General features: G+C 41.0%; 1 protein-coding gene across 2 annotated transcripts in view; it reads left to right on the forward strand.

Annotated features, from left to right (window-relative positions):
• MCF2L (MCF.2 cell line derived transforming sequence like) overlaps window positions 1-8,241 on the forward strand; it is a 316,624-nt gene extending 308,383 nt beyond the window's left edge. For both annotated transcript variants that reach the window (XM_088458539.1, XM_088458547.1), the window contains 3 exons: window positions 1,646-1,758; window positions 3,175-3,278; window positions 3,371-8,241. In XM_088458539.1, coding sequence (XP_088314665.1) covers window positions 1,646-1,758; window positions 3,175-3,278; window positions 3,371-3,465 — 312 coding nt within the window. In that variant the 3' untranslated portion in view covers window positions 3,466-8,241. The remainder of the gene's footprint in view (window positions 1-1,645; window positions 1,759-3,174; window positions 3,279-3,370) is intronic.
• Window positions 8,242-12,861: the final 4,620 nt, after the last annotated feature.

Here is a 12,861-nt window from a genome sequence, read left to right on the forward strand (position 1 = left end):
TGCATGTGTCTCAGTCGCAGTGCACATGCATCCCAATGGTTACCGCTCAGACGCAGTACTGTGGTTTTTAGTGGGTAACTGCCCAGAAGGGGGTGTGTCACTGGCAGTGGCTGCGTGCAAAGACGCTGAACTTATTCAGACAGAGAAAACTGCACCTGCCCTTGGGCTGGTTCATTGGTGGTGCTTCTAAATATGCTGCAAGTGGGCATCTCAGTTTGTAGAAAATCGACCGTCATTAGCAGAAGACGCGACTGCGTCCGATTCAGAGTCAGCCATATTTATCTCATACTTATTAGTGCAAACTGTGAAGCATAGTTTGTAATGATACAGTATACTGTATAGTGTTCCTTTGCAGTAACTATAAATTATATCCGCATACAAGACAACAGAAGTGGTACTATGCAACTGTCCATCTATACAGGATAACAACAGATCATGATAATTGTTTAGCAAAGTGAACAAGAGCAGTAGCATTGTGAAGCTGTCCATATATACAGTATATATACATGAATACAGAATAAATGATGTACAGTAATACTATGCAGCTGTCCATAACTACACAAAAAACCCACTCCACCAGAAAACTGCTACTTGCTGTTCTCCATGCATTTGACGACCAGATCAGCTATTTAAATGTGGACATAAACGAATGACATATGTTGCAATTCACGTACGTGTCATGATCAGATAAGTAGCAAGGGACCCTTGATCCCTCCCTACCAAATGTTAGGACATTTATGACAGTAGCTTCCTTTTATCAAAATAATGATTTCATATATTAGTAATGCTTTAAACTTAAATTAGATAAATAAAAATATACCTCTTTCAGCCAACTACATAATTCAGAAAATTTGTACTAAATAAAAACATCTCCCTCATTAAATTGTTATAATAAGAATCAGAAACCAGTGAAAGTCCACCTTTGGCTCAGGTCTGCTGTGTAGTTTTCAGTCTTGTTTACATTTTATTTCTATGTATATTATGTATTTCTTACACATGACAGCTGAATCATTCTTAGTTCAGCTCACACATAAAACATTAAGGAATTCAACCTAATACACACCATTATCTCAGACCTAATTTTGTTTTCCCCTCCGTTACTCACTTCTACTACACTCAGAAGTAATCGCATTCCCCACTTCCACTGATTGCAACCTATCTTGTGAGGTAGAACTTTTGATTGGTTGGCTGTCAGCACTGTTATGTGTCAGCCAGTCTAATTGGCACTATTGTTATCTGTGGAGTGGACCTGAGTGGAGGACATGATTGCTCACACTGAAGTGAAGGTTTCTAGCCAGGAGTAAATGCCAGTTACCTTGCCGGACCATCTATGCTGACTGCACCTGATGTTAATGGTTCTCTCTCTTACTCAGTGCTCACACGCTCTAAGATATAGGGGGGTATTTATCAAAGTTGAGAGAGAGATAAAATTGTGAGAGAGAAAGTACTAACCAATCAGCTTCCAATTTACATTTTGCAGGCTGTGTTTAAAAAATGAGTTAGGAGATGATTGTTGGTAATTTATTCTTTACAATTCTCTCCCCCAGTTTTGATAAATACCCCCTTAGACTTTTTTTATATTTTGCTTTTTACTTTGTGTATTTATGAACAAATTGTAACATTACATATATTTTGTGCTGTCCAGAGTCCTGGTAAATACACTGTTGCTGCTGATTGTGAGAGAAGTGGGCCAGAGGACCTTCTGGTGAAAAGCGGAGACACAGTTCAGCTGATACGTGAGGAAGATGATAAAATGTGGTAAGATTTGAATATATTCTCTCTATTTTGTATTTGACATTTGCTTTCATTAATTTTAAAAGTTAGTAAGTGTCTCTGTAGCTTTCTTCCTCACCATAGTTTGCTGAGGAAGCTCTTGATGACCACACATGTCACAATCCTATCTTGTATAATGACAAAGCCTTATTAACAATAAAATATTAGCCAATTATTCTATTACATAACACAAATAACTTATTACATTAAAATGTATTGCTAGTCTTGTCATAGTAATGCTCTTAAACAAATAGAATGCATTTGTTTAATATCTGCCTTGGTTTGAATTAATGTACTTAATTTTGTAATTCATTTTTTGATTTACTTCAAGTTAGTGTAATGAAAGAGTAGATAATGATGAAGAATACAATGTGAGCCCCAGAACATCTGATCTAGAACTGTGATATAAATTCACTACTCTCTTCAGTGTCCATCCCAACTTTCCACTAGAACCGTGTGACAGAATTAAACATCTTGAGTATCGTTCTCCCAAACTGTAAAGGAACTTTTGGTAGGGTGGGGGAATTAAAGATGTCACATAAGAAAATGTCACTGGCTTTTGTCCCTCATATGCGCGGGTCCCATACCTTTCATGGTCCAAGAATAATTCCCTCTCTCTGTGTGAGGCATGCCTTTCATAACACTGCTAACAGCCTTTTTTTGGTTTATTTCCCATCTGCTTCTCATTAGCATGGAGGGGAAGGACCTATACTATACTAGCAGCTTCTCCCCCTCTGTGCAGGAAAGAGGGTATATGCTGACACTGTAAAGGAATGGTGGAACCAATAGTTAAGTGACATTTTCTTAGTCAATATTGTGAAGATTATGCCCATCATATATGTGTGTGTGTGTGTGTGTTTCCCACAGGTAGAATGTGCTAATAGAGTATGAAAGGTGAAGGTTTATATCTCCTATAATTAAGCAAAATAATGGTTTTATTTCAGAATAGCTTATTTCAGTTTCTGGTAACCATGGGCCTCCCGTCTGTTACCTCATATTGTGCTGAGGGTGCCTATATACAGTATGACTTGGGAAAGTTGGTGATGTAGCTCCAGTTATCTTGGGACATTCCTCCACCATGTATTTCTTTATTGTTCCCTGCCTTTTCTACACCCCACAATTAGTGAAGTTCCACCACTTCTGGGAGCTGGTAGATGTGAAGCTTTTGGTACTTATCCCCACCCATAATATATGTTCAAGCAACAAGGGGGGTGTGCAGCAAACCTCCCTCCTGGCAGAATAGTCCATATTTGCTTCATTCACTACATAATTACTGAGTGGGAATTTCCTGCCTGTTTTCACTGTTGTAAGATAGATACCTTATTTTGGTCGGAGTCACGTATCGATAACACTAACAGTTATAAGCATTCCCCTGTTTATCCATGACTAAATTTGCTGCAGGTATGTGAAGAATCTGAGCACCAACAAAGAAGGATTAGTGCCTGCTAGCAACCTGATGACGCTTACTGGGGCTTCCAAATCAGTGCATTCACTAAGCAGCTCTGGTAGGCTCTTCAGTAGTCTTGTTTGTTTGCTGTGGATAAAGTTGTATGTACATATGGTGATAACATCTTTGTTTTCTGTTGTGACCATGTAGAATCAGGGACTGCTTCAAGCACTTTAAGCACCTCATCCAGCTGCAGTGAAAGCTGCAATGCAAGCAGCACCAGTTACTCTGACATCAAGGGCTGAACGTCAGCTCAACCTGCACAGAACAGGCATGTCCTGGATGGATGAGCCCAGACTTCAGGCCCAGGGACGAGAACAGACTGAAAAAGGAAAAGACAGTGCTCTTGGGGAATAGATGGTTACCTATTCACTTAAAATTAGGCACCAAGTGCCTTTATACCTATCTCCTTGCCCTTATTGATCGCATGCTCACAAACCAGGCCAATGAAGAAAGGAGCCAAGGAGAGAACTTGTTGAATAATGTCTTGTGCCAGAGAGACCCATCTTCAAACTCCGCATTTATTGTATTTGAAATATAGTTTACAGCTCTAAAGCCAGTGTTTACATGGTCAACATTTCAACCCTACTGTGGATCTCATCATCAGCACTGTAGGACATAAAGGATCTCAATATACTGTAGTCATGGTGCCACTGCTTTGTTCCAAACACTTGTAGGTTACGTTACAAGCAGTATCTTTACACAGCTCCCTTACTACTTTACAGCTAGGGGCAAATTTGAATCCGTAAAGACTACTTTTCTTTTTACACCTTTTCTTTTTTACAGTAGTCACAGACCATCTTGTGGAGTTGTCTATTTGTAAAAGTAAATAGTTGACTTTTACATGGAATGAGAGTTTGATACAAAAATATTTTTCCACTGCCCTCTCCAAACATTAATAAGTGCAGACGCTTGTATCCATGGTGACTTTTATTATCTAGCACTTGCAAAAGTTTAGTTGGCCAAAACAAAATGGGAGAAGTTGCAGGAACTAAGCTGGGGAAGGTTAGCAGGGGAAAGAGAAACCCTTAATGTGCAGCACATTTATATCTGTATATAGTCCGGGTGAATAAATTCCCAGTTTATTGGGGGTTTTTTTTTTTTTTTTTTTAATTCAAAGCTCTGTGCCCACGTAATTGTCTTACACGTACAGGTTCAGTGCTGCTTTGCTGAGAACGACAAGTGTGCTGACTATTCACAGCAGTCAGATAATTCCCCTCAACTGGGCTCGTTTACAAACTTAAATCTGCACAAATGTGACTTTCTTTTCTTTATAGCCGTGTAAATTGGCTGCTATGTTAAATGCACCATTTCTTTATGGCCTCGTTTTTATAGGACACTTTCTAACCATAGGAGCGACTAGTAAGTATTAGTATAGACGTCACATTTCTTACATATATTTGTGTATTTTTCACCATGTAAGCAAGGCCATCTCAAGCTGCTCATACAGGCCACATTCTCTCAGCACTTTAATTTGTAAGGTATATGATAACATTATTGGTCATATTCATTTCATTAGCATTGTTTAATGTGTATATATTGTAGGTCTTCCCTACGTCTCAATTTTCTAATTTAAACAATTTAGCTGGGACACTTGTTCCAGTCAAATACAAGAGCAACAATGGGGATTATGTGCCGCTAACTGTTGTACATTTGATAGACCCAAAGACACACACACAGACTTTTTTGTGTTGAACAATGTTTACATCAGTGAGGTGCCCAATTTTCATATTGAATAAAATGAGGTCCCTAATAATAGATTGTGTTATCCAGTTAGTTTTAAAGAAAAATATACACTGTACAATGAAGGTCTATATACCATTATTAGTGAATTATTATACCTCACCATTACTGTAACTGGAAGAACATTTTGGTTACCTAATGATCTGGTTCTCAGTTACTGTATTATGTGGGGGAAATCTTATGCACCCTCAGTTCAGCTGTTAGGGGCTACAGCCAACATGGGTATTTTGTGCAACTTAATGAATATTGTCTGCTTTTTATAGACCGATTTACTTGTTTTCCTAAATTTATACCTAAACACAGAGAAGCATCAATATAACCCTGACACATTAAATTCCCTACATACAGTACTCTAAATCTGCTATTATTTGTTCATTTTATGTAACATCTCTTCCTTTCATACTTTTTGATTACGCACGTTTTGTTTTTCTGTTCGGCAGAATTCTAAATATTGCTTTAGTGCATTAATAATTTCAAACTGTATGAAAAACATGTCAATTAATGGACTAGCAGGGATTTGTGAAGCCTGAGGATGGGGCCAGCGCAGTACTGTGTCGCTTATAGAACACTTCCGCCACATTTGGAACTCGATTTCAAAAAAGGGCTAGTCAGCTAACCCCGTGAGTAGGTGGTGTGCACGAAGGCCTGGACTCCCTGATTTTTATTAGCATACCTATAGGGCTGCGTATTACAAATCCACAAGAAGAGGGCGCTGTCACTGATAATTAAAGTGATCCCTTATGATAAAGCAATCATGTACACATGTAAAATACGCTCCCTCAATCAGCCAATAAGTCATGGCATGATGGTCTGCTAGGAAGACTAATCACTGAACTGATTTATGGGCACTTCTTAGTAAGCAGGCAATAATGGATGGACTTTTTCCAAAATGTTCATGCATTGCCATCTGACTTTTCTTTTTTATGTGTAGTAGGAGAATATTCATTTTAGTGTCCTTTTTCTGTTAACATGAATGGGTGAACTTACACCAAATATAAATATTTGGTGACTTATGCCCAATGCACCATATTCTAAACTGTAGATTTGTATAGAAAAAAATAAGAGGGAAAAAAATTACAGAATAAATGCAATCTAGTTCATTTATAAATAAAAATATAATAAAAAATATTTTTTTCAAGACATTGAAGATACTGCCACTTGTAGGAGTACTGAGGTTGTAAAGACATCCTCACTAGTGTCCATGATAATGATTATCCCATATTTATTTTTATTCAGTATATTCTGCCAAATGGGCACCAGAACTGAGCTCAAAACTGAATTTAGTACTTTTCGTTAAATCCTGTATAATTGTTTTAGGACATAATTTACAGTGTACAATATATTGTGTCTTAGTGGAGTGCAGTCATAGGGGGACTAGCTAGGACCAAACTATTTACTGCCTATACACTGATCACTGGGTTTTTTCTAGAATTTATAGGGCAAACAACTTTGCTCTTACAATAATTTAAAAATCCATTTAATCAACCAATAATCCATGTAATCAAATAAGAAAAGTTGCTAAAAGAGATCATGGATGTTTTGCAGAACGCACAGTACAGAAAGCTAACTACAGTATACATACTTCTAGAATATGTAGACTCGCTAGACGACCAATGCAACTGCTCATATTGAGTTGCATTGTTTCAAAATCAGTTGGACTGTTTAGTTGTAAGCTAAGCATATTGATAGAAAGGGATCTCCTAACCATGCAACTACCTCAGTGTGTACTTGCAAATGCTGATGGAATGGGCACATTAAAAGCCGGATTATTTATTTTTTTGGGAGCTATGGTCTTGTATGGGACTTTCCCTTTTTTTTTTTTTGTAGACATGTGGAACCAGTGTGTGTATGTGTGTGTGTATATATATATATATATATGTGTGTGTGTATGTGTATAAACATATAAACAGCCAGCACTCGCCTAAAAAGATGCAACATTCAGGGGTGCTACAGAGTCACAGGACCTAATCCAGGACTGTGACTTCAACAACAAATGAAGACATGCACTCTTGTTGCAAAATACAAAAATAGTTTATTTTACAATCCAAAACCGCTTGTCCACTGAGACCACTTGCGGTATTCACCCATAACATATCCATAGCATGTAAATTCCATTTGAAATGAGATAAAAGAAATTGCCGCCTAATAATGTAGTACAGTATGTACAACAAGTTCAATAAAAACCTGTTGCTGAATAAAGTGCTGATGTGCTCATACCAAACACTAACTACACCATGCTTGTGTATGGTTGATCTTCCAGATTTCTTATCACACAATCTCTGAAGACTTCGGTGCCTTTCAATAACTAAAATAAAGGAGACCATAAAGTGTAGGAGTTTTAGGATATTTTAATAACATATATTTCTTGACTCTTAAAAGGGATACTTTTTAAAGTAACTTTTTATCTTCCTGCTCCTGTGCATATGGAGGTTCAGATTGAGAGATTAAAAAAACATTATGTTAAAAATGCTTGTTTTTTCTTTTTTTGATGTATGTGCATTTTTAGTTGTGTCATATTAAATTAAACTAAATGACTACACTATGTGAACTCTTATTCTCCTATATTGAAGTTATTTAAAGGCTCTAAAGTCCTCAGAGATGGTGTGCTAACCAACCATACACAGAAAAGCGGGATATAATTACCAATCGGTGCGAGCATCTATATTCTACTTTTCATACATACTAGGCTGTTAGGCAACTATCACTTTTATCTTGCTTCAACTACACATATATATATATATATATATATATATATATATATATATATAATTTGTGTGTATACATTTCTGGAACTTACTATACTGCCTTTTATTTTTTTTTATTTTTTTTTATCTTTTCCCCTCTTGCTTTTGCTGGTAATGGGTATTAATGTAAGCACCTCTATAGAATGAAGTATCTACAAGGAAAAATAAAATATAAAGGGAAATTGGGACTGTGACAATCTCCTCATTTCTTTGCTGTAGGCCTGTTTAATCAATGGGGGTAAATTGGAATTTGCACAGATAGGGGCTTCTTTAATACATTGTAAGTTATTTGTACATAATTTGTAAAATACTAGACTGTTCTTAAATAATATTGTGTAAACATTTGTACTAAAAAAAATTTTGTCATGGGCCCATGTTAATATTTGCCTGTGATTTGTACTTGTCACTGCACTTTACAGACAACATCTCGCCTGCTTATTTTTCTTCCGCTAATGTACATTTTTCTGCAGAATGTTTAATATTGTATGTATGAAGGTTTATTGGATACATTTCAGTGACACCTGCTGTATTCACCTGTTGTATGTCTTTATAAAAAGAAAAAAATACAAATTTCATATTGTGTTTTTTTATCTTATATTGGTAAAACAACTGTGGGGACTGATATACAGTAGTTATGCTGACGGTAAGAATCCAGCTGATGCTTTTTGGCTGTATTGTACACCATTTATTATGCAGGATCCAAAGATACATATATGGTTTTTGGACAAAAGTGTGCCTTTAACAGGTGAACTGTCACATTTCTTGAAAGACAATTGGACCTTGGATTTCTGTGTCTATTTGTGAGTTTTAGAAAAAGTTGGGAATAACCTATTTTAATTATCATATGTCTATCTGTCAGCCTTGGAGGCAGTGATGGGTATGAAATAGACTATTTTTCTTCAGTTATTTACTAGTTGCCAAACTCAATGTAAGATACTGTAGCAGTAACTTTCACCTCCAAGGTGCAGGATGTAATAAGATGCAATTCTGAGGCACCAACCTGAAAGTAATGTGCTGCGGCTTATGTAGTCACACATCACCGGCCTTCTAGTGTGTTTGCTGGAAATATATGTAAGAAAAAAAATTAAGTCTGACCCTATAAGTACAAAACCTGCACTAGTGCTTCTGCCTAGGCCAGCGGTTCCCAAACTCTGTCCTCAAGGCACCCTAACATTCCAGTTTGGATATCCATGCTTGAGCACAGCTGGCTTAATTAGTTCCTCAGTCAATATGACTTAACCATCTGTGCTCAAGCATGCATATCCTTAAAACCTGGACTGTTAGGGTGCCTTGAGGACCGAGTTTGGGAACCACTGGCCTATTCTAAATTTCAGAGAGACAAAGAGCATGGGGTCCCCCTGATTTTCCCATTCGCAGTGCAAGGCATTTCCAACCAGGACTGGTGGAACTATAGTACGATATGGGGTCCTCTGCTATAGAGCTAACCAGCCCTAGGCTGGGAAGTATGAGGAAATCTCTAGGGAAGTGGAGCCTTCAAAAAAAATAAAAAAATTGCCCCCCTATGGACAACCAGCTTTGTGCTGATAGCACTAGTTCTATCACCACACCCCTGTAATGTGACTGTTGGGTTAAAACTGTTGTGTAAAAAGTAAAATAATTCATAATCTTTACTGGCATACTACAGGTCCCAGCTAGCCCTGTCATTCCCAATTTTTAGGGCTGACCAGGGCCGCCATTAGAGGGGGGACTGTCGGGACTGGAGTCCCGGGCCCAGTTTCTGGCTGAAGGAGGGGGGGACCGCCGGGTCCTGCCCAATTTCGCCACTGCACAGCCTGCAGCCCAAACTAACCCCGCGATCTGAAGAAAAGGGGCCCAGCTGCTGGCGCCGCTGCTACTGGCCGCCACCTCGGTCCCCATAAATGGAAGAGGCAGTGGGGCCGCTCCTCCACCAACCAACACCCGCCTGCCCCGTATGTCAGTAAAGTTTGCTGCTTTGAAGTCGGCGCACGTGACGTCTTTGCGCTGCGCCGCTGGAGGGAGAGCCTGAGGTAGGAGGAGCCGCGGATCGAGAGGAGCTGGACCAGCGTCTGCAGTGCTGGGGGAGAGGCAGAGAAGCAGCCGTAGACTTCTTCAAGGAAATAAGGTAAGTGACAAAAAAGGAGACTGGATCTAATAACCGGGGAAGGGGAGGGAGAGTGGGAGGGAAAAAAAAAGCTGGGCTGAGACTGGATCTAATAACTGGTCGGGGGGAGAGGGGAAAAAATGCTGAGCAGAGACTGGATCTAATAACGGGGAGGTGGAGAGAGGGGAAAAAATGCTGGGCAGAGACTGGATCTAATGGGAGGGGGGGGGAAATGCTGGTCAGAGACTGGATCTAATAACGGGGGAGTGGGGGAAAAAAAAAGCTGGGCAGAGACTGGATCGTCGATTCAAAAATAGGCATCCCACAAGCTTGGCAAGATTCTGTATGTGACTGCCTCTACCCCATTCACACTGCCAGCAAATAACCTGGATTTTTGCACATGAACGTGCAGTAACCTGAGTGCTGTGCAGTGTGGAAGGGCCCAGTTGAAATAACCCGGGTCGAGCAACCCGGCATTTCAACTAGGGTAATGAGCAGGGTTGAACACGTATACAACCCGGCTCGCAGTGCAGTGTGAACGGGTAACCCAGGTCGAGGCAACCCGAATCCCATTCACTGCATAGGGAGAGCCGGCATGAGATGGCGGGTCCGGCCGCAAGGTCCAAGCCGTGTCGTCCCCAGGATCGAAGCGTGTACAAATCCCGGGTGCAACCATGCAATTGCTATGTGAAAGGGGTAAGGCCCTGACTAATGGTGGGTCACTAGTAAACAATGCTATATGAATGAATAGGAGAGTGAGAGCTGTCATGCTCTACAGGTCCCCCTTACTAGAGCCACCAGCCATGGCAGTATTAGTGGGGGGGGGGTGACAGGGTCCCCAACACCCACTAGGGGTTAAAGTGGGCCAAAACGGGAGGCGGAACCAGTTCCGGGCGCACCTAACCCCGGCACAGCAGGGAGGCTCCATTTGCCAGGCGCCTGCTGAGATTTTCTTGCCAGCAGGCGCCCGGCTCCCTCCCTGCGGTGGCAGCCAGAGGCTGGAATTCACACGTGAGCTCCGGCTTCCGGGTCCCGCAGTGTGCAGTGCACTATGGGAGAGACGTCATGAGCATTGCTACAGGGGGCATTACTATTGGGGCACTACCACAGGAGGCATTACTACTGGGGACACTACCCCAGTAGTAGTGCATAGGGGGCACTGCATAAGGGACACCACTGCTGGGGTCACTACTACTGGGGGCACTGCATAAGGGTCACCACTACTGGGGGCATTGTATAAGAGGCACTACTACTGTGGGCATTGTGTATTAGGGGCACTACTACTGTGGGCATTGTGTAAAAGGCGCACTGCTGTGTGTCATAACATGAATAAGGGACACTACTATATGGTGTAATGTGAATCGGGCACTATGTGCGGTGTAATGTGGATAAGATTGTGCAACTGGTGAGTAATATTTCATGTGGGTGCCTATATGTGTATTTTTTTTCCTGTGGGTGTATATTGTGTTTTGTTTTCCAGTGGGTGTATATTGTGTTTTGTTTTCCAGTGGGTGTATATTGTGTGTGTTTTTGTGTCTCTTTCATGGGCCCCACGTCACAATGAGATGTAACCCCTTTAGCACTCCTTTGTCCTCCTTTCAGTATTTAACAAACAGTGCTAAGCTTTGCTTATCGCTGTTTGTCAATGTACCGCTTACAAGCGATACGGTCCCCATTGCGCATACCCCCTTTTCAGCCATATTTACTAGGGGCCCCCACATGTTTGTTGCCCAGGGGCCCCCACAGACGTTAACCCGGCCCTGAGGACTCCCCGTATTCTTTGTCCTCCTGAATTTTTAAATGCAAGCCTAGGCAGAAGAACTAGTACTGCTGTGCTTTTTCATCTATTTATTTTTAATTTCATTATACAGATGTAGCCAGGAAAAATAGCTTTATTAGCAGCTATCTCGCTGCCCAAAGCACTGTCTATTGTTTTTGAAAGTTATTCTGATATACGTATATATTTATATAGGTATGTTAAAATGATAGAAATACCACTAACATTATTGTACACACTAAATCACATGACCTTGCGTGATTTCCCAATGACACTACACCTCCCAGCATGACCGCATGCCTGAACTACTTCCCACTTTGACCAAAGCCTAATCACAAAGCAACAGCAGTATCACTCCACAAGTGTACACAATAGCAACGCTGAGAGACACTACTATAACTGCCTCACTCTAACAGAAATACAAATATCTGACAGAAAAACAAAAAAATGGCAGAATTACCACATATCTCAAAGGGGATGTAGTCAGTATCCCGGCGTGCTGGATGCCGATGACCCGAATACCGGACCCGTAATACCGACAGCGTTGGGATCCCGGCACCAGAATCCCGACCACCGGCAATCCTGAAGGTAAGCATTGGGCGTTAGGGTTAGGCACAAGGGGGGAGAGTTAGGATTAGGGTACGGGGAGGGGGAGGTTAGGTTTAGGCACTGGGGAGAGAGTGTTGGTTTAGGGTACAGGGAAGTTAAGGTGCCCACAGACATAGCGATGTGCTCGCCATCAGCCGATGTGTACGGTTTCCCTTGAAACTCCCGGCAGCTCTGCAAACAATCTGCACACAATTTGGTGTCCAATCTTCATACGATCTCTCCTGCATCCAGACTTTACAGTGCATCGCGTCCTAGATTGTCAGATCTGCCCTACTGAACGGCAGATCTGACGATGCGATGTGCGACCAGCGGAGACGCGCATCGCATCATGATTTGGCCATATTTTACACGATCTGTCGTTCCAAGGTGTCGTAATCGGCCAGTTCGGGTAAAATATCGCTATGTGTGTGGTCAGCTTTAGAGTTAGGGTTAGGCACTAAGGGAGAGGGTTAGGGTGCAGGGAGGGGGAGGTTAAGTTTAGGGGGGGGGCTTAGGCACCAGGGAGAAAGGGTTAGGGGTAAGGGTTAGACTTACCTTGTTCCTTATGGGTGTTGGGATTCTGACCACCGGGAACTCATACTTAACCCATCTCTAAGGACCTGACATCAATCCTCACCAAAGATGACTGGTACAAGGATAATATATTTAAATAACTTTGATCAGGACCATATTATAAGATAGCTAT

This window comes from Taudactylus pleione, unplaced genomic scaffold (assembly GCF_031769625.1).
Source record: "Taudactylus pleione unplaced genomic scaffold, aTauple2 ptg000041l, whole genome shotgun sequence".
In the NCBI taxonomy this organism is placed as follows: Eukaryota; Metazoa; Chordata; class Amphibia; order Anura; family Myobatrachidae; genus Taudactylus; species Taudactylus pleione.